Below are 27,649 nucleotides of genomic sequence, written 5' to 3'. Positions count from 1 at the left end.
TCCGGGGGAAAGAGGGTCAGCCTATAAAGGTAAATGCATGGGCTCTTCCCTGTCTCTCCAGGAACAGACAGATATGCAAAAAAGAAACTAGCATAGTGTGGTCAGAGCTTTAACAGAGAAGGCTTCACAGAGGAGGCAATATTTGAGTGTGATCTTAAAGGCGAGTAAGAGAGTTCACCAGGAGGAGAAATGGGGTGGAGTAGGACCCTCCAGTGCAGAGTAGAGCATGAGGTGTTCCAGGAACGGCCAGTGGCCAGAGCATCTGGGTATGGGGAGATGAGGCTGCATAGCCACCTGTAAATTAACCTGTGAGGTGGGCTTATGCTTTTGTGGGGAGTGTAAGAAGGGACAGGAAAGTACCGTGCCTGATGGTCTGATGACTTGGGGTTACGGCCATTGTACTCCATTTAGATCATTGCTTCTCAAAGTATGGCCCATGGACTAGCAGCATCGCATCACCCAGGAGCTGATTAGAAATGCGGAATCTCGGGCCCCACTCAGACCTAAGGGTTCATGATCTGCACTTTAACAAGATCCCAGGTGATTCAGATGCACCCTGAAGACTGGCCTAGGCACCTTCCCAGCCCCTAAGGGGCAGGGACCTGTAGTGAGCACAGATCATGGTCTAGAAAGACCTCCAGATTAGTGATGTAACAAAAAGTTTCTGGCAACTTAGGCTTGACTCCCACCTCCTCTGTGTACTAGTCTCTCTGAGCTTTAGTTTCATGATAGAACCTAATGAGCCGGTTTGGTAAGAATTCATGAGACAGCCCATGTAAGCACCTGGCCCTGTGTCTGGCACAAAGCAGATAGGTTCACTTGTTCTTCCCACTGGGCTCCATGGGCTCCAAGATCCCAGGCTTATACTCTACCTAGGCCAAAGTGCAGGAGAGGTGGGTTACCTCCCCCATGGGAGCTCTCCATCATGACGTCACTTGAGGAATGAAGGCCCAGATCTTCCTTCAACGCTTCTTCCTGCTCACACCTGAGCTTTACCTTCTCCCACCAGGCTGACTGCCCCACAGCCCTTGGCATTTGCCCAAATTATCTCTGCAGACATCTGATCGTGAAGAAGGAATCCCAGGTTGGATGCCACCATCTGCCCAGCCAAACATGGCTGCCCGGCATCTCAGGACGCCCGAGCTGACATCAGCAGTGTTCCCAGCTTCTTTTCTCTGCAGTCCTTCCCTACCTGCCTCCTGCCCCAGGGGCTCCAGAGTTGTCTTCGACAACCACACCTCTCCCATTAGTACCAGCGGCCCTCTCTACAGCCATTGTGGGATGACCAGGGAGGGAGCTCAGCCTCCTGTAGGGTCGGGCAATTTTAATTAGATTTGCCTGCCTGGGGCAGCCTGGCTGCTCCAAAGCACATCAGGGAGTCGGCATTTCATGTCAATAAATGTAACAAGACCCTTTCGATTCAGATTAGTGCCCAGCACTGACTTTTCAGAGCGCCCACCACAGCCCCTCCCAAAACCACAGATGAAGGAAGAAAGGGAGAGGCCTGCCCCTGACCAGGCCCCTGCAGGGTGACAGAGGGTCAGTGTGACAAAAGGGAGGAGGTGTGCCTGTGAGTGGAGGGAGACTGCCAGTGCCCCTGAGGTTTTATTTGTGTATGAGCGTGTGTTAATGAAATGTATTGGTTCCTTCTGATGTGGAAACTGTGTGTGTGTGTGTGTGTGTGTGTGTGTGTGTGTGTGCATGTGTGTAGGGGGAAGAGGGGAGGCAGAGTCTGTCTTTAATTGGATCATACCAGAGCATCATCTGGGCTAATCAGCAAGGCAGCCAGGAGCTCCCACTCAGATTAATGATTGCAGTCTAATCCGAGCAGATCCCATGATTGGATGCACATCGCGGGTAATTGTGTTTGTGGCCCAGGAGCAATGCTGAGAGGGGGTTTGGGGAGGGAGACCCTGTGGAGTGGGGACCGCATGTTTGGACCCAGCTCAGTTCTCTCCCTGCCCAGCCCCCACCTCAACCCTGGAATTTATCCCTCCAAAAGTTAAAATTTAGCTTGGACCACTCCTCCCCACCTCTCCATGCCAGAGGACTGGATAGTGTTAGGTGCTGTCCAGGACCTGGGGGTTAGGTTGCCAGCAGCTTGGAGATGGGGCCAAGAGGGTGAGGTTAATCCAGCCTCCCCTCTCCCTCCTCCCTTCCAGTCTCCTTCGTTCCCCTTTGAAGTGAGTGGGTTCCCATGGAAACCATGATGTCCTGGGGAGCAGAAGAGTGGCAGGGAGCTAGGCCTGGCCAGGTGTGAGTGGGGGAGGAGCGGGGGAGGAGGTTGGCTTTGCTGAGACTGCTCTGCTAAGGCAATGGTTCTCACCCCTGAGGCTGAAAACCTCTCTGAGAATCTGGGAAGTGGCCCGCCTGGAGCTGAAGAAGTTACCTATTATTGATAGGAAATGCTGGGCGGGAGGCATGAGCAGTGAGAAAACAGTGGAGGCTGCTGTGCTTTGCTTCTCCATTAAACATGCTGGAGAATTGAGCTGAGGATCAGGTGGATTGGGTGAGATGGCTGCTGCACCCTGTATTTCTCCTTTGTGGCATTACTCACAATTGAATGATTGTGTTAACATTATTTCTGTTCCCCACCCCGCACCCCAGATCGTTAACTCCATGAGGGCAGGGTCCATGTTTTTTATTTGTTGCTTTATTCCCAGTGCCTTACACAATACCTTAGAGTCAGCAGCTTGGACGAAGTCTATACTAAATCAGTGCTTGTTGAATGGATTCATCAAATAGGCTAGGCAGTACCCCATAAATACATGGTGGTTCTAGGCTGTTGTGCTGGCAAACTGGCTCTTGGGGGTGAGGGGAGGGGAGAGCCCTGATCTGTAGCATTTGTCGATTTCCATGGTGTAAATGCTCCCACTGTGGCTTGTTTCCAGTCACCAGTGTGATGCCGCTGAACAGAGTTGAGAAGAGATGCATGCACTTGTCTCTTGCCAACCTAAACTACAAACCCCACCCTGGTAGCTGAGCTATAGGTACACAGTCTCTATTTTTAAACAGGTCAGCCTGTCTTATAAATGACTGGAATGGTTTTACTCATACTGTTAGCCATGACTCTGCATTCCTTGGTCCTCACTGGCCTGTCTGGTCTACTCCTGGGTTCTAAATTTGAAGTCTTTTCAATGAATTAATACTTAGAACAGTGCCTGGCACAGATAAGTGCTTTATGAGCGTTGCAATTGTGATTTTCACCTTAACCCCAAGGTAATGAATTTTCTCCTTGCTAGATTGTACCCAGCACTATCTATCTTTTTCCATCTGCTTGAGCCCTTGCCTCAACTTCCTCATCTTCTCCAAGTCAATTCCATGACTTTCTGGTTTATCCATTAGTGCACTCTTTCCTAGAAGCTCCAGGAACCCTGTCTCAAACTAGTCTTCTGCCTCCTCTGTAGTTTCTCAGCTTTCAGAATCTTGAACCTTTCATATAGAATCTTGACCTTTTCAAATCTTGACCATTTCTAGTTCTTCACATCAGTCTCATCTCTGCATAAACCATAAACTCAGAGCTTCTACCTGTGTGTAACCTACCCCTAGAGGGTTCTTGCTGAAGTCCAGTTCTGGTTCAATAAAAGCAATATACATTTCTAAAGGCTTGTTTATATTACACTGTTATATTACACTTAGCCATCCAGACTAAGTTCCTCTAGAATCCCCACCCATTTGGGGAAAGATCAGACCAGGGCAATCGGCAGTGTTCAGATGGCTCCCTGGAGACCATCCTTCTAAAGGTCACTGAGGTTCTGGGCTTGATCCTGATAGTCCTATAGTGAAAGGTGCAAATGCAGTAGACGGCCGTGCTGGGCAGCAGGACGAGCTCTAGAAATAGACTTGGTGAAAGCTGGCTTTGTCACCTTCGGCAAGTTAATCTCTCTGAGCCTGTTTTCTCAACTGTAAAAAAGAAAATAGTCATAACTAGACTGAAATTAGATAATGTATGATAATACCTGACACACAGATCAGTGTTTGCTGCATGGGGTGGGGTGGGGTGAGGGTTCTAAACGGAGGGGCTAGCGTGTGTCCCCTTGGCTGGTTCAGGATGTGAGGTGGTCTGGTGCCTTCAGGGAGGTGGAATTCAGGGCTAGGAACGTGACCTTTAGACTTAGATTGCTTGGGTTTATATTCTGGCTCTACCACCAGACACCAAACCTTTCTGGGCCTCAGTTTCCTCATCTGTGAAATAGGCCTAAAAACAGTGCTATCTCTTCATCAGGATTCTCGTGAGGATTAAATGAGATGATGCACATGTAGTGCTTGGAAAACAGTCTGGCACATGGTGATCACTCTGTAGGTATCAGTTGCGCTTAGATGTTGGGGGAATGCAAGCAGGGCTTGGTCAGGCTGGAAGGTGGGTGCTGAGAGGTGATGCAGCCAGAGGCAAGACTGGAGGGGGCTTCCGCTGAGTGGTCTTCACACTGCAATTCAATGGAATATTCACTGAGCTCTGCTATGTGTAAAGCATCATGTTAAGTTCCAGGAGGGGTTCTGAATAAAGAAGAATTGGTCCAGTGAGTGGGAGAAAGACATAGAAAGCAGCTAGAATATAAACTTGGCACATAGTATGAGCTCAAAAAAGTATTTGTGGAATTGACTGCAAGGCTCTGGCCCACAGCGCAGTGTGGGAAAGTTGTACTACTTCTCCCAAGGGAGGCAAATCCCCAGGGAAAAGATGACCAAGCTGCCTTTCCTGGGGTTGGACTGGTCGATGGGGCAGGAGGCACCCCTAGGTTTGGGGCTGGACAGAGGGGCTGGGTCCTGTAGTAACTTTCCTCTTTAGCAGCTGCCTTGCCGGGACCCCGGGAACTGGCACTTTCTAATGAAGTGTCTTTGAGGGAACTCTTCCACCTTGTGACCAAAGGGTGTCCTGGCTCCAGAAAGTTGACCCTAGGGCTTAACCCTGTGCCTTCCCTGGCGCTGTGCTTGGTTATTCTGGAACGTGCTGGATGAGGTGGCCTGAGAATGGTATGGGAGACGTTCAGCTACTCCAAGCAGAAAGTCAGGGCCAGATGCTTCATGCCAGGGCTTGTGGACTAGGTGCTGCGAGCAGATGTTCCAGGCTGCCTTCTGGGCTGGGCTTTATGGGCTGGGAGCTCCAGCAGACACTCTCTGCTTTTGGAAGCAGCGGGATTCACTGGCATCAGAGAGAACATCTCGGCTGTTGGCTATAGTCAGAGGAGTGATCCTGCTGGAGCCACAATCTGACAGTAAAACCATGCTCAGCTCTCCCCAGCACTGTTCCCTGCAGGCATCTGAAGGCCCCCTGCCCCAAGCCCAGCCTCTGCACATGCTGCTGGCAAGCACAGAGGCTGCAGCTCTGGCCCAGGGAGCAGGTATGTGCAGAGGCAGTGGGTCCCACTGCTTCCACAGCTCACAGCCTGGCCTAGGCAGAGCTGAGCAGTCCAGGTACCCCGCCAAGACAAGGCACACGGATAAGAGATCCAGGAGCCTGGAATCCCAATGACTTTTACCCTCACAAGGTTATGTTAGGATTAAAGGAGATAACCAATGCTAACAGCTGACAGTGCTTAGCACATAGAAGGCTCACAGTGAATGGTGGCTACATTTGTGAGTAGTTACTCTGACAAGTACCAAACTGGATTTGTCTCCCTTACTAGAGAGAAGACAACCAGCAATTGGGCCTCCCACTAGTGCAAATGGGGTGGGTGGAGTGGGAGGAGAGCCAGTAAGCTGGCGCTTTGAGGGTTCCTGTGGCCAAGGATTTCTCACCAGGGCTGGACTAAGCCAGTCTTGCCCTTCTTTCAAGATTTTCCCCAGAACTGGTCCACTTTGTAGTCAAGAGGAAAGACGTAAGACTGAGACTTCAGTCTCAGTTGTGAATCTACCATTGGGCAAATCATTTAACCTCTTTAGATAAGTTTTCCTACCCCACAGCGGAGGCATCAAATGAGAAAATATAAAAACATTGAAATCGTCTCCCAACACACAGAAGTATTATTGTGAGAGAAGCTTCTTTGGAAACTCATTTGATAAGACAGAGATTCTCATGTGCTGAAACCGTCTTGAGGCTCAAAAGATAAACATGGCAGCTCACTGTTGTGACCTCAGGACACAGATGACTCAAGGACAGGAGAGAGAAAAAAGAAGGAGGATAAAGTGATTTCAATAATGGTTCAAAAATATTACATGGGAGAGAGAGAAGAGCACAAAATTTGGAGTTTTGATATCCACGTTTGTCTCAACTCAGTTACTTATTAGCTTGATATAATTATTTAATCAGTAAAATGGGAATAATAAGAATATTGGGTGTTTAATGCAATAAGCATATGGAGAAGCACTTTGTAACTTATGAAGTGCCACCAAATGTGTGCATGTGTTTAGTCACTGCGAGTCACCAAGACAAAATGGATAGAACTCCCCTTCCATCACTGCCCCCAAAGTACTTCCCCAAGGGGGACTGACTGAATCTCTGGAGAGTTAGATAAAGTTCTGACTGCCGCTCACTAGCTGCCTAACCCCCGGAAAGACACTTCTCTTTTCTGTGGCTGAGTTTTCTCTCCTTCAATGAAGGAGCTGGACGTGAGATCCTGCCCGGTCTCAAGTTTTGGATTCTTTGTATTCTTGCCCTTGCAGACTAGCCTTAACCTTCATTTTACTGAGATTTTCATTTTTATTGAAAAAAGAAATGTGCTGGGAAGGAGATGTGAGTGCGTATGTGTGTGTGTGAAGGGACAGGGACAGAGTGGACTGTGGCCTGCGCTCGGCCCCACACTTGCCAGGAATGGACCTGTCCACCCACCTGGGGGAGGAGCTGGTTGGAGCCCAGGAACCCTAGCAGATGTAATTCTAATTTAGCAACAAGAAGAAGTCCTCTCCAAGGCAACCCAGGCGAACACACCGCCCACTGGGCAGGACTAAAAATACACCCGCATGGTTTCAGCGTCACACCTGAGGTAAAAATACATCCAACTAGGAGCTGCCGGCTTGTTCTCCCCCACCCCGCTCTGCTCTCTCCATCTGGTGCCTTCAAGGGGAGGAGAAGTGGAGGGCTGGGCAAGCACCTCCTCCACACTCGCTCCCCTCCCTCTAGGACCCTGGCAGCCCCCACCCCACACACACCCCAGCAGAGCCCAAAGAAGGTCCTTTTGTAGCAACTATGGCTAGAAGCTGCCAGATGGCAGTATCGGATGCAAAGACTGCAGTAGGAATGGATTCTGAGCCCAAAAGAACTTCAGGGTTGTGTCTCAGAACCTTCCTTCCCATAGTCAGTGCTTAATTAATTCATTCAATTGTTCCCATTCATTCATTCACCAAATATTTATTGATCCTCTGCTGTGTGCCAGGCACTGTGCTTGACCCTTGGGAATTCAAAAAGAGATGAGATGAGATCATGGACCAGAGGAGCTCACTATGGAGTGAGGAAGACAATCTGTGCACAAACAACTATAGTTGGTAGAATTTAATAAGTGTCATAAGGGAAATAAAAATAAATTCTTACTGGCAGTGCTTTTTTCGGTTAAAAAAATGAGATTCTAAGTTCTGATAAATTGTACGTTGCCTCTCCTCCTCCTCCTCTTTCTGTGCCTCTATTTGAATTGGCATGTGGACTTGTTTTCCCTGCCAAATGAGTCAGTGGAGATGGGAATATAAATGTATTGGAGCGGATGGTGTCAATGTTGCTCTGAATAAAAAAGGTGCCTCACACCATTCCAGGGAAATGGAGCAAACACTAATTGATAGCTTACTAACTGCCAGAGGCTCTACATGTTTCTTCAGTTAATCCTTACAATAACCGGCGTGGTAGGAAGTGTTATCCCTGTTCTATAAAAGAGGAAACTGAGGCTCGGAGAAACTCAGTAGCTTGCTCCAAAGTCATACAGTTGTCTGACTCTGAAGTCTATGCTTGTTTCAGACCACCCAGCTTCGCACCCTAAATTGTGAGTGAGGTCAAGGTAGAAACCCCAAAGCATTTCCTATGATGGCTCAGAGGAAGCAATGGTTTCTCTTGCTGGAGAGACCCATCAGGGGAGCCTCTGTCGAAGGCAGGACATTTTGGCTGGATTCTGAAGGTTGTTAGAAGGGACAGGTAGAGACATAGAGACAGGCCGTTCAGGTGGAAGGAACAGGAGTGCAGGAAGTCTGATTCGCCTGAGCTAGTAAAGGGGGTAGTGATGATACAAGGGACCAGGGTCCACCTGCTGTCCCTCCAACCACCACGTTCTCTGCGGAGTCTGCCGAGCAGAAATACCGAAAAGAAAGCTGAGGCCATACCCGGAAGCACCTGGGTGTTCATCTGAGGATGCTGATGTTACTGCGCCAGCATCCAGGGGACATTTCCCTATCATTCTCAGAATGAGTACTTGTAATGGGCCTTCTGGCCCTGAATAGATGCCCAGGAAAGGGACAGCAGCCTGTCCTGGAAGGTAGCTCTGGGGTTTGTCTCTGATTCTGTGATCCCAGTGACCTCTGACCTGGGGTATTAGAAATAAAGGGTCAAATGCTAGCCCCTGGGCCGAGTTTCCAGGGTGGTGGGCCTTTGTGTGTGTCGGTGGAGACTAGGTTGGGAAATCTGAGGACCAGCCTGGTAGCTACTTCCCCTCTCCCTGCCCGGTCACCCCACCTCACCAGCCAACAGACTAATGTCTTCTGCAGCAGTCTGACCCTGACCAGGCCTCTGGTCCCTCTGGCTCATCACTGAGAATCTCTACCCAGAAATTTTGCTCTCCTACCATACATTCCACCCCTGGACCATCCATCCTCATCTCAGCTAGGAAGGGCCTGGAGGCTCTGACTCTGACCCTCCATCCCCATTGGAGGAAGCAGCCAGGGCTCAGGGAGGGGGCGAGTGTGGACACTGGGTCTCCTCTGCTCACTCCCCCTGGCAGGGTGAGTCTGGGCTGTGAGGTGAGGTCCAGGACAGGCCTGGGGGCTCCAAGGTCAGTCACAGGGAAAGGAGGTGGACAGCCAGGCAAGCTGCCACACACTTGGCTGGACCCATAATTGAGGTCTGCAGTCCTGGCCAAGGTCACAAGGGAAGGGATGGCTGAGAGGCTTAGAAGTGACGGAGTGGCATGACTGTGAATCACAAGGTTTATCACCCAGAAAGAGCACTCAACACTAATGTCTCCCCCTGCGTGTGACCATCCTTGCCCCCCCAAGTCTGTGGCGCTCTGTTCTGTCGGCATATCTATTCTGTCTCTGTCTCTCTTGTTCTATGCATCTTAGCCTCTCTGAAGCTCTATATTCTTGCATTCTTTCTTTTCCCTGTCTCTGCTTCTCTGTTTCTGATCCTTTATGCAGGAAGAAATGTTTAAAAAATTTTTTTAAAAACCCAGATTGTCCAAGGAGGAAGGAAGTGAAGCAGAAAAGGGTCCACTTGTCTTTTCTTGAGTCCTGTTAACAGAAGGAAATGAGCTTCAGCCTTACAGGGGAACTTTAAGTTAGATATGACCATAAGAATTACCAAGGAAGTTGTGGTCTCCATCCCAGGAGCGCTCTGGAAATGTCAGGAAAACCTCAGGCCAACTTACGTTAAGAATATCTGTCATGAGGTTGGGAGGAATAAATTGGCCTGTGCTGAAGCTCACTTGCCCAGGGATGCTCTCAGAAGCCTCACCAGAAGGGGGTTGGGACTTTGCCCTGAATTAAAACTGGGGCTTGAGTGAGGGGTGTCAGCCTCTCTGCTGCAAGACAGAGTGACCTTCACCTCTGCAGAGGGCTTAAGTCGAAGTCCTGCCCAGTGAATTTGGGTGCTGTAAAAAACACGAAGGCAGAAATGTCAGAAGTAATTAAACCAAACGATGGCTTAAACCCCTGTAGAAATCAACACATCCGGTTTAATCACCTTCTTAAGCTAGCGCGAGACTGCAATTCAGTGGAGAGGGGCTCTTTATTTCTTTGGATCGTTAACAGGAACTGCATATCTTGAGCTTGATTTTGGTTCAGATGCTCCTGGGGAGAGGTGATGAGGGTTGGGGTGGGGGTAGGAACTCAGAAAAGAAAAAAAATAATAATAAAACGTTATTTGAGATCATCTCTTCTTCCTCTCTCCTGGAGCCACGCGTCTCTCCCCAGCTCCTGGGTCTGTCTGCACTCACGGCGGCGAAGGCTCCCACCCTCCCAGCACCCAGGCAGAGGCACAGTGCTGAATGTGCTAAATTAGGCCATTAGAGAAATTCATTTCTCTTTATTAGTCTGTGTCAAATCCTTTTTATTAGTGGCTGGAAACGACCTCTCTTCTGCAGTAAAATGTCATGCCAGTTCACTCCTTTTATTTGTTCTGCACTGACGAGGCTCAAACTCTCACTGAATTAGTGCAGTGAGATTTATTTCCTCCAAATTTTGAACGGCTTAAGAGAGATTGGGGTGGTGGGGGCGGTCAGGCGGAGGCGACACAGGGGAAGAAGAGCAGAGAAAGACCAGCGAGGGGGAAGGTGAGCCTTATGGAGGTCAAATGTCCTCGCTCTTTGGAAGTCAAGTCTAAGGGCCATCTTTCATATCTTGTCCATCATTGTCTGGGCACTGGGGACCAAGTTCCCACATTCCTGTTTCCAGCCTCTGAAGGGTATTGGTCCACATGGGAGACATCTGGACAGTGGGAAGAGGAACACCTTAAACCCATCTTAGTTGGACAAACTGAAGCTCAGGGAAGGCCAAGAATAGCCCAACCAATACCCCAACCTAACTGGAAATCCTTCTTCCCATCTCATGCCTGGCTCAGCCAGGGCCATTCATGTCCCAGGTGCTGAGATGCCCAGCTCTCATGGTCCCTGTCTGTTCACCCCACCCCACCCTCCACAAGCCTGCAGCAGAGGCTGCTGGAAAGAACTCCCTGAGGGTGGCTTCCAGCTTCATGTCCAGCCTCATGGGGTGATGTTGGAGGGTAGCATAGAACTGTAGGTCAACCCTTAGCAGATGTAGGCTGGGCAGCTGGGGAAGGGGCTGGGAAGCGGGCTGGGAACAACCTTAGAGAAGCCCATCGTATGACTGCAGCCATGCACCCAGCTGAGTCATTGGAAAACTGAGCCTGTTTCTCAGGGTGTGGTGCAGAGCATCTCAGTGGTCCCTACGCTTGAGGTAGCCAGGAGCAGTCTGGGTGTATCGAGGGGTCCAGGAGGACAGAGCATGGGAGCCACAGGCAGCCCCAGACCCTGGCTATGGTTCATATGTAAAGTCGTGGGTAAGCTCAGATGCCATCTGAGCTCCTGGTATCAGGGATCCAGGGATTGGGGTGAGTGGGACCAAAGACAGGAGCCAGGGAAGGGTGGGGTGTGACAAGGGACGGTTTGGGAGCTGATAGTGTGGCTATCGGCTGCAGGTGGGGAGGGGCTGGAGTGATGCAGCCGTGAAGCCTGCTCTGTGCTCCATGGGCCCTTGGTTCATTTGAGGAGGGAGAATGGAAAGTGTGTTTCCTTCTTCTGAGACAGAAGCCATAGAAATCACCCCTAGATATGCCCCCCGACACACACACACACACCCCATTCTGGAAAGATCTGACACCTGGAAGTGAGAGGTTTATAAAAAGGATCCATGCTATGGCTCTACATGGAAGGTGTAGATTGTTCCCAGTGTACGTGACAATGCCTCCACCCACCTCACCCCCGCCCAGGAAAGCCCACCCCTGTCTGAGTCGTCTGATCTGGCTCCTGCTTACCTCTTCAACCTGGTCTCCCTCCATTCCCCTCCTGCCTGCCTCAGTCCAGCCATGCTCCTCTGGATTTTGTTCCAGAAACATGCCAAGCTCATTCCTATCTCAAGTGCTTTGCTTTTTCTCCTGCTTGGAACACCCCTCCCTCAGATCTTTGCATGACTGCCTCCTTATCATTGGACGCTTCACTTAAATGTCACCTCTCAGAGAGGCCCTCCCTGACTACTTTCCTCCCTGCAGGGGCAGAGACAGGGGCAGAGACAGGGGCAGAGGAGACCACCCTCCTTTCCCTACCCCAACTCTAGTGCTAATAGCTGGGAGACTCCATCACAGCCAGATCCCTCTTCCCCACCCCACATGCCACACATGCTGTGTACACAGAACACACAATCCTCGCACACAAATCGCGTACTAATAATACATAGCACATGCACACACACTGCATACAATATGGGGCTATGCACCCTGGATTCACAGCAACAAAATCTGTACCCCAATTCCGTAGACACAACCTGTACGTGCATACGTACTGCATAGATACACCATGTGTGCACACGCAATAAAAACACACAGCACTCACAATTGCTCTCATTGACAGCCTACATTTAACCCAGGTGCACATGCATGCACGTGCACACACACACACAGACCATCCCCTCTCCATTCAGCAGCTGCCCATCCTCCCTCCAACCAGTGGGAAAGGAACCATAGTGACCGGCGGCTGCGCGGGGTTGGGGCGGGGGCCGCGCCCCCACCACCTGGCACGATGCTGCGGATTATTAGTTCCTGGTAATTTAGTGCCCTTGTACAGAGTCGATTTGTGCCTTTCATTCCTAATTGATCTAGTGGCTGTTTAAATGGCAGCAGGCATCTGTTGAGAGTAGGAAGGTTCATAAGGCGCAATAATTCATAACACCGTCTGGAATTTGCCTTTCATGTCCCTCAGCTAAACCACTGCAGGGCTCTGCTTAAATTACAGCCACTGAGGCTTTCTTTGGTATTCCACTCAGGGCCTGGAGAATCTTGCATTAAACTGGGATCAGGTTAGATTAGACTATAATATGCTGCGGTATTAGTGGCTGCAAATGAAGACTTAGACTGGAATTTAACCCTTCACCTGGTTTTCTCTTTGTCTTCAATGGGATGGCTAAGCAAACCCATTGTTTTCTCCACCAGCTTCCTGTGGCAGCTGAATAGCTCTTCTAGCAATTTGGGGCTGCAGATGGGCTACCCTCAGATATTGACCTTTTTTTTCCCCTCTAGACTGAACCCAGCCTGCAGCCTTGGGGCCCCCCTGTTTATGCATCGGCTTCCAAAACAAGGGTCAGGGAGACAGTGTCCAGAGGCAGGCTCTGCCAAGCCGAGCAGCTCATCTGAAGCAGGAATCTATGCCCCCTAATCTCCCGCTGCCCCTGAGCCTGAGTCGAGTGACCAGTAGGCATGGGTCTGAGTGTGGATGAGACTAAGCATTTCTGTGTGTTTTTTTGCCTAGAATCCCTGAAGGGGACAGGCTCCTCCCATCTACCTACAAACACTGTGTAGGCTGAGTGTTCAGTTCTTCTCTCGGTGTGTTTAATCATGGTGTACTGGAGGGGAAAGCATGATCTATTTTCCTTTTCAAGACTTATTGTGCTTTTCAGAATGGTAGCCACCAGTCACATCATGGCTATTTAAATTAGAAGTAGTTAAAATTAAATAAAATTTAAAATTCAGTGTCCTAGACACAACAGTCATGTTTTAAATGTTCATTGGCGTCATGTCATTAGTGGCTACCATATTGGACGCAGAGATTGTAGACCATTTCCATCATTGCAGAAAGTCCTATTGGAAGTACTGGCCAGAACTTTCCCTTTGGCAGAGGCCTGGGGGCCAGGCCCAGCATGCATACTTCCTCCTCTTCTAGCAAGCAGGGCTTACCAATAAGAAAGGAGCTAGATTTCCTAGTCCCATGGGACTGAAGCAAGAGACCGGAGAGGGATGTACAGAGGCTTTTTTGGAACCACAGTCGGGGGGAATGGGGCTTCAGACCCAGTGTCGACAACCCACGCACACACATTCACACATGCTGCGGAGAGATAAGAATGATAGGCACTTATGTATGCAAATTGGCACACATACAACACATCTATATATTCAACAAATATTTATTGGGATCCATATACCTCTGCTAAACGCTGGACAGACAGGGATGAACAAGGTGGGCTGGACTCCTGCCCTCCCGTAGCTCACAGTCTAGGGAGGAAGGCAGATGATGAAGCAAACTACTCAGCGAGCCGTCAGCATAGGTGGGGGGCAGGTAGTCAAGGAATCATCTCAGAGTTGGTGATGGCTAAGCTGAGCCCCACAGACCCAGTCAGGTAAGCACTTCACCTGAAATATATACATCGGAGACCCACACCCACACGCTCACACTCACAGACTCTTCATTCACGGATTCATTGTCAGTCACTGAATATTTATTAAGCCTAGCCATGAGCATTCAGGGCAAGGTTCTAAGGATACAATGATCATTAAGACAGGGACAGTCTTGGAGGACAACAGTGAACAAATAACGATGCAAATAATCATTTAATTACAGTTGTGCTAAGGGTGTGATGATGGAAGAGTACAGGGAGATGTTACACATGTAATTGGGGCATCTGACCTAAACTGAGTCAGCTGACAGATGTAGGACAGGTGGAGCCATCTGCCCACCATGTGTGGATGATTTGGTCTCACACCTATTCCCCTGCATACACTCGCAAACACACAGGTTCTGCCCTCAGCTGACTTCAGGCAGACAAGAATCAGTCTGTGACCAACCACTAATGTTCGTGTCCAAGACTTTTCTGGATATTTCCCACATTTTCTTCTTAGATTGGCCTTAAGCCAGAAATGGACACCTAACACCTACTTCTTTGAAGGGTTATACCCATCATCCCTCATCAAATGTTCTTGCAGCTTATCTGGTCAAAGAGAAAAGTTAGGCACCAAGTGGGGAGGAACAGAGCCTTCTGAGGCCCCAGGAACCGGGAGACTGGATCACCTGTGCCAAGGCATGAAATTCTGCCATCTAGGCTGACCGTGGAAACTGGGGACGTTCTCAAGGAGTGGGACCTTGGGAGAAGAAGTGATGGGAATGTGGGAAAGGGACCCGCCAGCCGCCGGTCTCCATGTGTGCGCATGTGTGAGCTCTTCATGTCCCCGCAGGCACCCTCTTTTCCCGCTCCTGACGCTGCTGTTTGAGAAATGTGAACAGGCCACCCAGGGCTCTGAGTGCATCACCTCCGCCAGCTTTGATGTGGACATCGAGAACTTTGTCCACCAGCAGGAGCAGGAGCACAAACCCTTCTTCAGCGATGACCCAGAACTGGACAATCTGGTAAAGACCCTCCAACCCCACCCTGGCTAGGGTCCTCCTACCCTCTGATCCCCTCCAAATGCCCTAGAAATGACCTTTTCATTCATTCATTCAACAAAACATTTTGCGTGCCCACAGTGGGGCAGACACTAGATACACGCTTCCAGCACCTGAGAGCCATTTCTAAGTCCCTTAAACCAAGAGTCGCATACACAGGTTTTGCTGCCAAAGCTCTCCTCTTCTCTGCCCACTGCAGTGCCAGCATCTTACTCCCCACCCTCTTTCAGGGCAGACAGGGGGAACAGAGGGTGATAGAAGCTGGAACATCTGAGGTAGCTGTTCTGAGCGCTGGAGTCCTGGCATGTTAGTAAATCGGTCTTGGGCTGCCCAGAGAGGAGCTGGTGGCTGGTATGCCACAGTGTGGAGGATGCAGGTGACAGGCGTATTCAAGCACATCAATAGTTAGAAAGACCTGGAGACACGGTTATGTTGAGAAGAGGACCAGCAGATGTCCTGCCTATTGAGGACACAGTAGATTAGGCTCCCAAACCTAGCTTATCATCCAGATCATCACTACAGTTGTTAAAAAAATACATATCCCTGGGCCCCACCACCTGGAAATTTTGATTCAGGAGGTTGGGTGGGGTCTCTGAATCTCCATTTTTAAAAGTTTCCCAGGTACTTGCAATCATCAATAAGGTTTGGTAACCAGCAGATTGGATGACATCTGAAATTCTCATCCAGCTCTGGGAATTCTGCTGAGAGAGCAGAAGGGAGGCTGCTCTGTTCTTTCATCATGATAAATAGTCATCCTGGAATTATTAACCATAATTCTTGATTTTTCTGTGAGTGGATTACCCAGATTATACACACTGAATTTGGAAGCTGCAAAACTCTCCTCCACAAATTGATTGATTGTAGTGCTGACCTCTTGCATCCAGAATTTAGCAGGTACCTGCTCCCAAAAGGGAAAGAGAATTAGAAAAGCAAATATGGCTCCAAAAAGGAAGATAGAAAACATACGCACACTCGCATGAACACACACATATACAAACAACACACATGCATATACACACATGCACCTACACACAGAGCACCTGCAGAATAGATTTAAATGACTTCGGTATTATTCTGTGTTGTGAATTATCCACCCCACTGCTTCTCTCAGGAGTTGAATATGATACTCTATAGAGTCCAGAAGAGCTACCAGGAGAGCCCAGCCTGGCCTGGAAATTTGTGAAGTGTTAAGATGGGGCCAGCATTTAGAGAGAGGGAGCAGTCCTGGGCCAGAGGATAAGCACTTGTCACCGTCAAGAGAGTAAGTGCAGGATCTGAGAGCCCCAGATCCACCTCTGCTCATCCCTGGCTCTCCCTCTTCCCTGCTGGGATCCAGCAGCCACTTCCCAAGTCCCTGGAAAGCCTTCCCGTGCAGGGTCTACAACTGGCTGTGTAGTAAGTGCAGGCTGGCTGCCCTGCCCTGCTGTATGGCTGATCGGAAGCTCAGAGCTGCAGTTGTGAAGCAGGTCTTTAGACCCACAGCAGCCATGGAGCCAGGAGATGAGCAACTGTTTCTCCTGGAGCTGGAACAGACCTGGGGGGTCAGGGCCCGCTTTCCTCACTTGACACAAAACAAATTGAGCCTAAGTTGGTAGGAAATACCTAAAATCAGACTGAGTAATGTGAATGAATTTAAACCTTCTCAAGAGATAGGAGCCCTGGGGAAACAAACCTCACATACCTTGCCCACCACCACTTGCCAGGTGAGCTGTGGAAGAGCCACGGAGGACAGCCTCCTAGTGGAGGCCTCCTAGTCTAGGACAGCCTGCAAAATACCAAAAAGTGGCCAGATGCGTGCTTTCCCCTTGCCAGCACTCCCCAGGTCTCTCTAGGTTCTGTTCACTCAAAGAATCAGATTTCTTGACTCAACACAACAAACCTTGGTTGTGTCTGCGAGGCGCCATGCCTGACCAAAGGATGTGGATGTTGCAGAGGCTGCCCCAGGGGCCCCAGACCTCTGGTGGTCCCTGGTCTTCTATCTCAGATGACTGGGCTTGGAATGGTCCAGTTGGCAGAGCAATCCTTGGACAGCCCATCCACTCACATGAACCTGTTTATCTAGAGTAGTTAGCCACAGTCAATGACCAGTTGACAGATCAATTATTTAAATGGATACAGTTGAAGGAGCACTTGGAGCCTAGCTTCACTGCTTCCTATCTGTGTGACTTTGGCGACCTAACTCCTTTGAAACTCGGTCTCCTCATCTGTAGATCTAATACACCTATCTCATGTGACTGTAATAAAAAAATTAATGAGATGGCTTGTGGAACTAAATGGCCTTTAAAGCGTGGCATCTGGAAGGTTAATCTCAAATGCAGTATCACTAAGGCAAGGCATTCCCGCTTCCCAGCCTCACTGCCTGCCATCAAAGAGACTGTGTGGCTGGGACCCTGAAACTTTATTTGGGGAGTCAAGCAGTGCCCTTTGCCATCCCACTTGTAGTCCTGTGACGGGAGAGGGGAGATGAAGAGGCCAGCCACAGGAGCCATCATTAGAACAAGAATCATGTAGCCAGCACAGCTGAGATGCACATAATTAGAAATTAGAAAAAGGTCAGATCGCGTCATTATCAGCTCAATCAGCTGCCGAGTGCCACAGCCAGTTAATTTGGCATCTGTATTTTTTACAACCCCGCACACGTAGCCCAACGGACTGTAACTCTTTATCCGGACAGATATACTGCGCAGCGGAGCAGGGACATAAAATGAGAGACCCCAAGCAAATGAGCTGAGATAATTGAGAGATTTATTTTTTATATATATGTGTGTCAGGGCGGCTTTCCTTTGCCCTTGAATATTGACTTTCACAGATGGGATTGTTAGGAGGACACTGGGGTCCCCCAAAACTTTGTCCCGCCCTGGGCCCTGGTGCCTTGCTGTGATCCTGCTTTCTCCAAAGCCCAGCATGCCCGTGGGCCCCAGCCCCACCAGGCCCACCGCTTGGACGTGAATCCTCCCACCTCCAGCTGGCCGCACCCCTCTCCTCCAAGCCAGTTGTGCTTGGAGCTTCCCCTGCTCCCAACAGTCTCCCAGACAAGTTCCCGTGGGAAGGGCCGAGTAAGATCTCCCAGAGCTGCCCAAAGATCAAAGAGGCCCCTAGATTGTAGGTTTCTGAGAGAACTTCCCTCCCCTGGGCAGCCAGTGGCTCCCATAGCACCCATGTGAGATGAATAACTTAGAACCACAGAATCATAGGGGAAAACACAACTGAGAGGGACGCAAGCCCAACCCACCCCCTCCCCATTTTACAGATGGGGACACTAGAGTCCAGAGACGGGGAATGACTTGTCAGAACCAGAACCCAGGTCTGTTGGCTCCTGATCTCTGCTCCTCCCACTGTATCACTCTACCTCCCTTCTTCCTGGGGTAGTCAAGTCCTCGTGTACAGAGAGCACCACCAACGTCGCTCCTCCTGGTGCCCTCGCTCTCTGACCCTCTCTACTCCCTGTCTCAGTGCTGTGAGGGTGGCCTGCCACCTTCATGATGGCTACACTGGAACATCCCTGGTCAGTTCCCCTGGGGACACCCGCCACTCCAATTCCCACACTACCCAGGGCTCACCAGGGTCCCCTGCTTGGGCCTAGCAGCCTCGGACTGGCAGTTGGTAAAGTCTGTAAAATTTGCAAGTTCCCCAAACCCCTTTGAAAGGTAAAAGCTTTTTTTTATAAAATCTGATTTACGGGCCCCCAGTGTGGGGCCGAGGTTTTATATATTATGCAAGATTTCAAACCGAAGCTGTAAAACGTACGGTTTCAGTTTCATGCATGGAATTTTTTTATGTGTAAATTTTTTAACATTTATGGGGCACGTTTTAATGAGACTCTGGTGTGGCTCGAGGGACAGATTATGGCTGCCTGACCACAAAGCCGGCTCCAAAATGGGGCCCCCAGGCCCCTGGGCTCACTCTGAAGAGGCAGGACCAGAGGCCAGAGGCTCTGACTAAGGAGGCACAGGAATGAGCCAGGCCAGAGGCCAGAGGCTCTGACTAAGGAGGCACAGGAATGAGCCAGGCCAGAGCTCCGGGCCCACGGAGCCCTCAGGTAGCCCCATTCAGAGTCATTCATTTCAGCCTCAGTCTGGGCTCTTTCCACCTAGATTGGAGCAGACAATCCTACAGACACCAGGAAAGGGAGGGGAAATTGAATAATCAAAGCTAGTAATAATCAACATTTGTAGACCACTTAGGTGCCATGTGCCCTTCTAAACACTTTATGTATATCTTTTTATTTAATTCTCTTTTCAAATCCTCAATTGAAGATAAGGAGATTGAGACACACAGCCAGCATGTGGCAGGGGCGTGACTCACACACAGTTCTCCAGCCCGGCGCCCACGCTCTTCACAGTTACGCTGCCCTGTAGCTCATCTTTTATGAGTTTTCTATGTACCAGGTCTTGTTTTTAGTTCTTTTCTAGCTGCATCTCATTTAATCCTCAATACAACTCTGAGCCAGTCATTATTATCCCATTTTACAGATGAGGAAAGTAAAGTGCAGAGATTATGTAAATTGTCCAGAATTTCCCAGTAAGTGGGAGACCCAAGACTCAACCTCCAAAACCCATTGTTCTCCAGCATCCTGCTCTGCTATTTAATTCTCATGATAACCCTGTGAAGTAGTTATTATTATCCTCGTTTTACAGAGGAAGAAATCAAGGACTAATTACCCTATAGCCAATAAGTTACAGAGCTGGGAGTTGCACCAAGTGGGTCTAACTCCCAAAACCCCCTCTTTCCTCTGAACCGCACTGCTTCTCCAAATTCTAAGGACATTGGAGGGAAAGCGCCACATATTGACTTGAGTGATTTAACTTGTCATGCGTGATGGCATCCATAAAATGATCTTTCATTCCCCCCATTGCCTGGCGGTTCTCTGGTCCCTGGTCTTCACCTTTCTTCCATGTCCCATTCCCTCTTCTGGTGACCCTGCGCTTCCAACTGGTCAGGCCGAGGTGGTCTGGTCTGGAAACACTCCTGATTAGATTTTGGCTTTGGCTGCCCTAATAACCCACAGGAAGCATCTGAGCACTTTAAGGAATGCGTGTTTATAAACTCCTTCATCTTCGAGTGAGGGAGAGTAGTTCCAGCTTCCCAACTTGCAGAAGGAGAGAGTGAAAGGAATCTGCCCTCCAGGGCTAGGATGCCTCCCTAATTGCTGCATGGAATTGAGCTGTTTACCTAATCTCCGAGCCTCAATCTCCTCATCTCTGGGAGAGGAATAATATTGCCTGTGTGTCCCCCTGGTTATGAGACTCAAATGAGATAATGGAGAGAAAGGCATTTTGCAAATTGTAAAGTGCTATGTACATAAATGTTTTGAAAGGCAAGGATTTATTACTTTCTAGTGAAGAGGCCACAATCCTACAAGAAAGGCCACTTTTCAGGAAGAACTTGATGGTGGAGGGAGGGGCACGTTGGCATAGAGAATTAACATTTATTGAATAGCTACTGTGTGCCTTGACCATTTGTGTACATTATCTTATTCAGTTTTCACAGCCACTCTACAGTGTAGGTATTATAATTATCCTAAATTTTACAGATAAAGTTAAACCACTTGTTCAAAATAGCCAGGCAGGAAATAATCGATTCGGGACATCACGCCACGTAACTTCATGGAAAATGAGAAGCCCGGGTTCCGTGTATGTCCCTGGGATTTTCAGGGCTAGCGTACAGCGGTGTGAGATAAAATGTAAGGTTGCCTCTTATAGTGCTTTTTGAGGGGTACTTCTTAGAAGAAGAGGGCTGGCTATTTTGATAGAGAAGGAAAGAAGACAAGCTGAAAGATGGAGCAAAACTTGGGGAAAGGAATTAAGGACACATTCATGATGTTTGATGATGATATTAAATTAAATGGAATTGTTATTACTCTAGAAGATCTGGAATAACTTTTTATATGACATTGATCACTTAGGAAAATAGTCTAATAAATCAGAGTTTTATTCTGATTTAGAGGCAAAAACCCAAAATTGCAGACACATAGGATAAAGGATAATTTACTAAACATAAATATAGAAGAAAAAACTGGGAATGATTATTTTTCCAATAGCAGAATATGGAATAGCAATAGAAAAGCCAAAAAGATATTGGAAATTATTAAAAGAGGTTAAAAAAAATGTATATGCATTTGGTCCCCTGTGGTTTATAAAGCGCTTTCACATTATTATCTCCCTTAGACCTTATCAAATCTTGTGAGTTAGGGATGATCAGTATCCCCACTTTACAAATAAGGAAACTGAAGCTCAGAGAAGTCTTGAAACTGACCCAATATCACCCAATTTGTAAACAGTAGGCCTAGACACAAATCCAGCTTGTCCGACAGTGAACCCCACAAGCTTTCTGCCTATGCCAGGCAGCTGCCCCACATTAACACATTGCCCATCTTTTTCTCTAATGTCGAATAGGTCCTACATATTCATTGCCTCCGAATACCATTATGATTTACTCTACCTTCCTAAATCTTTAAACCAAGTCTATTATCCCATAAAAAAGTAATCCTTCAACTGTGCTTTATTAGACCAAAAGGTAGGCCCACTTTTGGCCACTGTGCACCGATCTAGTTTAAACTTATTGTGTGTGTATTTCATCTGAGCAAAGCTATTCTGGGTGGATTTTACTTTTTATTTTGTTTTGCTTATTTGTATTTTCTGATTCTTTTTTGTCATAAGTGTTTGTTGGCTACGTTTTTAAAATAAATGAATAGTTATGTGTACTTCTCTCTGTGTGTGAATGTGTGTGTGTATGACGTCAGGAAAAGATGTAAAAATAAATGAGTAAATAAATTGTTGATTAAACATGAAGATTAGTCCAGTAAAAGAAAGCTCAGAGAAAGAAGAAAGGAAGGAAGGGAGAAAAGGGAAAAAGAAGGATTGAGAGATGAGAAACCAGAGCAGCCAAATGAGGGAACATTACCAGGGAGGGTTCTGGAAATCCTAAACTTTAATGTGCCCAAAGCTATTTGGTTTTCATGGAACCCCATACTTCCGGTCACTGAGCCACTTTCTTTCTAAACCACGAACCCTTTAAACTGCCATTTTCTCTTCTATATAAAGCCTGAGAGCCTGTATGGAGCATGAAGCAACACAGGTAACCTGGCTTCACGTCTTAGTTCTGTCACTCACAAGCTGTGTGACTTTAAGCAAGTAAAAATTTCTCCAAACTTCATTTCTTCAACTGTAAAATATGGGTAATAATAGTACCTACTTGCAGAAGTGATGTGTGGAATAGATAAGATAAGGCATACAATAGGTTTAACACAGTGCCTGAGACATAGAAAGAATAAGAAATATTTGAGTATTAATCAATTGATCATCAATCAATCAATGAGTGTTTATTAAACCCTTATACTGTGCCAATTACTCTGAGAGACATAAACCAAGATCTCCATGGCTAAAGTCAAGTAGAAAATTTAGGCAAGAGCAAATATTTGCTCATTACCTAACTCCATTTTTGGGTCCAAATAATCCATACTAGATCACTGTTCTCTTTGCCTGGGACAGCACAGTCTCCATCAGTCTCAGCCCCAAGGAGGGAGCGCTCCCTTAGGACAAGCCCCTGTGACTGAGCCCTGCGTGAGGACACATAATTGTTGGTTTCTGTCTTTGAGTGACACTTAGCCTAATTCAGTACTCCAAGAGCCCTTAATTAGTTGAGTACAATTCCTGCCCATCAGACAATCCAAATGCCAACCCAGGGATTCCTCAGTTTCTTCCCACTTGAAATGCCAATGAAGCTCAGAGAGGGGTGTGGCACTGGCTTCCAGCCACACAGCTCCACTCACACCTGACAGTCAAAATTCTCTGGGAGCCGCAGAGTGTCAGGTGTAAGTGGAGCAGCATAGCTGGAAGTTAGTGCCCCTCATATACTGCTGGTGGGAATGTAAATTGGTGCAGCCACTATGGAAAACAGTATGGAGATTCCTCAAAAAATTAAGAATAGAACCACCATATGGTCTATCTATTCCACTATTTATCCAAAGAATGCGAAAACGCTAATTCGAAAAGATATGTGCATCCTCGTGTTCGTTGCAGCATTATTCACAATGGCCAAGACTTAGAAACAACCTAAGCACCCATCAGTGATGAATGGATAAAGGAGATATGGTATATATACACAGTGGAATATTACTCAGCTATAAAAAAAAATGAAATCTTGCCATTTGCGACAACATGGATGGACCTTGAGGGTGTTATGCTAAGTGAAATAAGTCAGATGGAGAACGACAAATACCACATGATTTCATTCCTATGTGGAAGATTAAAAAAACACATAGATACAGAGAACAAGTTGGTGGTTACCAGAGGGGAAGTGGAGCTGGAGGGCAAAAGGGGTTAAGGGGGACATTTGTACAGTAACAGGTAGAAACTAGACTTTTGATGGTGAATGCAATATAGTGGATACAGAAGTTGAATTATAATGACGTACCCCTGAAACCTATATAATATTATAAACCAATTTTACCTCAAAAAAAATTCTCTGGGAGAGATTCCCTAGGTGTCAAAATGCAAGCCAAAAGCTGGACTACACAGGGACTCCTGTGTATTGCTCGTGTCAATATAAATGGGTCTCAAAAGGCAAGCCCCTACCCTTTTTTTCACTTTTTATTTTAATATAATTGTAGATTCACATGCAGTTGTAAGAACAAGTGCAGAGAGGTGCTGATTCCTTCCTTGCATGACTATAGCACAATTTCACAACCAGGAAATTGAGATACAATCCACCAAACTTATTCAGACTTCACCAGTTTTACTTGCACGTGTGTGTGCGTATTTAGCTCTATGCAATTTTAGTACATGTAGATTCATGTAAACACTATAGTAGTCAAGATACAGAACAATTCTTCCCTCCCTCCCTACCCCACCGCCTGGCAACCACTAATCTGTTCTCCATCTCTATAATTTTGTCATTTTAAGGATGTTATATAAATGGCATCATACAATATGTAATATTTTGAGATTGGCTTTTCTTTCTCAGCATAATTCTCTTGAAATCCATCCAAGATTTGTTGAGTGTATCAATAGTTTGTTTCTTTTTCTTGCTGAGTACTAGTCCACGATCTAGATATACCACAGTTTCTTTATCCATTCATCTGTTAAGTATATTTTGGTTGTTTCTAGTTTTTTGCTATTGGAAATAAGGTTGCTTTGAATATTTGCATATAGGTTTTGTGTAAACACACGTTTTTATTTCTCTGGGATAAATGCCCAAGAGTGCAATTTCCGAGTTGTATGGTAAGTATATATTTAGTTTTGTTAGAAACTGTTATACTGTTATCCAAAGTGGCTATTTTACATACCCACCAGCAAAGTATGAGTGATCCAGGGTCCAGTTCCTAACCAGCCTTTGGTGTTATCACTATTTTTTTATTTTAACCATTCTGATAGGTGTGTAGTGATATCTCATTGTGGTTTTGATTTGCATTTCCCTGATGGCTGATGACATTGAATGTCATTTCATGAGCTTATTTGCCTCTGTGTATCCTTTTCAGTGAAATGTCAGATGTTGTCTTTGCCTGTGTTCTAATTCGATTGCTTGTTATTTTGTTTTCTTTTGAGAGCTCTTTATATATTCTAGATATAAGGCCTCTGTGAGGTATGTGGTTTGCAAGTATTTTCTCCCAGTCTGTAGTTTGTCTTTTCATCTCCTTCACAGAGTCTTTTGAAGAGCAAATATTTTTAATTTTGATGAGGTCCAACTCATCAAGTTTTCCTGTTCTGGGTCATGCTTTTTGTGTCAAGTCTAAGACCTCTTTGTCTAGTTCTAGGTCCTGGTGATTTTCTCTGTGGGTTTTTTTTTCCTAAAAGTTTTATAACTTTTTGTCTTACATTTAGGTCTTTGAGCCATTTGAGTTACTTTTTATGTAACATGTGAGATTTAAATCAAGGTTCACTTTTTTGTTTATGCATGTCCAATAGGTCCAGCACAATTTTGAACAGTGCTTTTTTGAAAAGCAACTTGGCGATGTTTATCATGAGTCAAAAGAATATCCGTAGCTTTTTTCCTGTCACTTCTGGGAATTCATCTTAAGGAAATAATGAGAAACATGAATATAAGCCATAAGGTTGGAAAATAGTCACTGTAACATTTTTTATAAAATTCAAAAATTGGAAGTAATCTCAATGCCCAACAATAAGGAATTGGTTAAGTATGGTACATATGTGGAATAATATGCAACAATTAAAAACCTATTTACTCAATAACTTTCACCCATTCAGCAAATATTTACTCAGCATCCATATATGTTGGTGCCGAGGATAACATACTGAGCAAATCAGACACCATCTCTTCCTTCTAGAAGCTCACAGTCTAGAAGGCAGCATACAGAAAACAATGTTGTCTCTTAGAAAAATACGTTTGGTAAACTAAGCAAGCAAACAGGAAACAAAATTGTATGCACGAGGTGATTAAACTACATTAAAATGCATGCATATGGACAAGACGAAAAAATCATCATTCTTTTAGAGTGATTGGATCAAGGACAATTTTTTTTTATCCTCCATTTTCCGTACCTCCCGTAGCACATTCTTTTTAATAATAATAACAATAATAAAGAGAAACGCTTCAGTTGAGAAATAGCTTCTTGCCATGAGAAGATTAGGAATGTCCCTTTGCAGAGATGACAGGCACACGTCCAACAGTCCAAAGGGCACGAAAAAGGCCACCACAGAGAGCTAGGTGTCCAGCACCAGCTAAGTCATGCTGGATGATTCAGTCAGTCAGCAAGTGTCAGTGGGGCATCTGCAAGGTGACCTGCATCACAGGAGGCACTCAGAATACATGTTTAAGAATAGACAGTCCCTAGCCTCTCAGGACACTTGCAAGAACTCTGATAGTGTTGCTCACGCTTGTTCAGTGCTTTACACTTTGCAGCTTGTGTGCTCCCTCATACAATCCTCTCCACGAAGCCTTACAGCTGTTAGGGAGGGCATAATTCCCCCATTAGTCAGACAATAAGGCACAGAGAGCTTAAGCAATTGCCCAAGGTCACACAGATCTTGAATGGCAGGCCTGGGGCTTGAGACCTGGCCTTCTATCTCTAAGGCTAGCGCTGCTCTCAGAATACCACAACTGCCTGGAGAACAGCTGTGATAACAGTGGGCTCAAAGCAAGCAAACAATCCAGAGAGAGCTGTGACTAGAATTTAAATCATGTGGACGAGAAAGCATATACCTAGGGCAGGGGATGGTCACCTCTTCCCTGGGGGCTTGGAGGTGGGGGGTGGGGGTGGTGTCAGCGCAGCGAGTAGAATGGGATGCAAACACCTGGGCTCACCTCTCCTCCCTCTTCCCAGATGGTGAAGGCAATCCAGGTCCTGAGAATCCACCTGCTGGAGCTGGAGAAAGTCAATGAACTCTGCAAGGACTTTTGTAATCGTTATATCACCTGCCTCAAAACCAAGATGCACAGCGATAACCTGCTCAGGAATGACCTCGGGGGGCCATACTCCCCCAACCAGCCCTCCATAAACCTTCACTCACAGGTAACCTGCAGGGCTGGATCTTAAGCCAGGCTCCTAAGCCAGGTATAGGAATGTCCGAAGGTCCCCTGGTGACCTAGGAAAGTGGATTAGACTCACTGGATCCTTTCACCATGAGGGCCTTCCTCTGATCCGTTCCTTCTTCTAGTCATCAGGCAGCACAGTCCCTTTGTCACCAGAGCTTACCATGCCAGGACATTAGTATTCCCTAGCAGATGACCAGATCTGAGAAGGACAATATCCATTGTGATTCCTAGCTTTCTGACCCAAGATATCCCAAGAAATGAGCTCAAGAATTAAGGAGATGGAAAGCTTTTCTGGAGGATGAGGCAGAGACAGAGGATGACCCAGACTTCCTGGCCCCACAGACATCTCAGGAGGGCTGCCGCCTGCTGAGCTCTCTGTGTTCCTGAGAGGGAGAGTTTGGGGAAAGTGGTTCTTCCCCGAATCCTGCCCCCCTAATAGATGAAGACAGCTCCCCATGGGACTGCTTCTCCCTGAGAATTCTCTAGTTGCTCACTCTACTCTGGCATGTCTGTCTCGCTGAAGTTCAGGGCCACTGTAAATGTCACCTCGTCACCCCCTCTCAAGATTCACCTGCCATCTTCATCCTGGGAGCTGGGAAATGTGGAAATGATGACTATGTGCTCCCGGCAAGAATGGGCTCTTCTCTCCAGGCAGAATATTTTCCAAAAGGCTGCAAACTAAGAAAGCTACCTGGCGATACCTTTCCACCAAACTCACTGGCGGCTACATAAGCCATAGGCTTACCACTCTCTTCCTCTCCCACTGAGTTTCTTAGTCCAAGACAGATACATGGAGGGTCCCCTGGGAGGTTTAGAGAGGAGCCTCATCTCATGAGACAGTCAAACTTGAGATACGGGTAAACATCTAAGAATGATTGGCGAGAGGTGCTGGAAAGAGCGCATAGGAAAGGTGGCACCATTTTGATCTCTAAGTTTTAAGGACCAACACACGTAATCTATCTCTCCAGGTTGGCAGAGGCAGGGGAAGGGTCAGGGTGACCTCTAGAAGGCCAACCATGCCTTGCGTATTTTGACAACAAGTATCACATCAAACCCACCCCAGTGGGACCTCTGTGGGACTTGACAGTGAGTACTGCATGGGACATGAAGCAAGAAGTTTATTTCCTCTTCCCGTTGCTTGA

At 47.2% G+C, this 27,649-nt stretch overlaps 1 protein-coding gene across 9 annotated transcripts in view; it reads left to right on the top strand.

Annotated features, from left to right (window-relative positions):
- PKNOX2 (PBX/knotted 1 homeobox 2) overlaps window positions 1-27,649 on the top strand; it is a 253,475-nt gene that overhangs the window by 192,435 nt on the left and 33,391 nt on the right. For all 9 annotated transcript variants that reach the window (XM_044752523.2, XM_044752522.2, XM_070489995.1 and 6 more), the window contains 2 exons: window positions 14,807-14,978; window positions 26,296-26,484. In XM_044752523.2, coding sequence (XP_044608458.1) covers window positions 14,807-14,978; window positions 26,296-26,484 — 361 coding nt within the window. The remainder of the gene's footprint in view (window positions 1-14,806; window positions 14,979-26,295; window positions 26,485-27,649) is intronic.

The sequence above is a fragment of the Equus asinus genome, chromosome 20 (genome assembly GCF_041296235.1).
Source record: "Equus asinus isolate D_3611 breed Donkey chromosome 20, EquAss-T2T_v2, whole genome shotgun sequence".
NCBI classification, from domain to species: domain Eukaryota; kingdom Metazoa; phylum Chordata; class Mammalia; order Perissodactyla; family Equidae; genus Equus; species Equus asinus.
The sequence above is the reverse complement of the archived record's forward strand: the minus strand, read 5'-3'. Positions and strand labels throughout refer to the sequence as shown.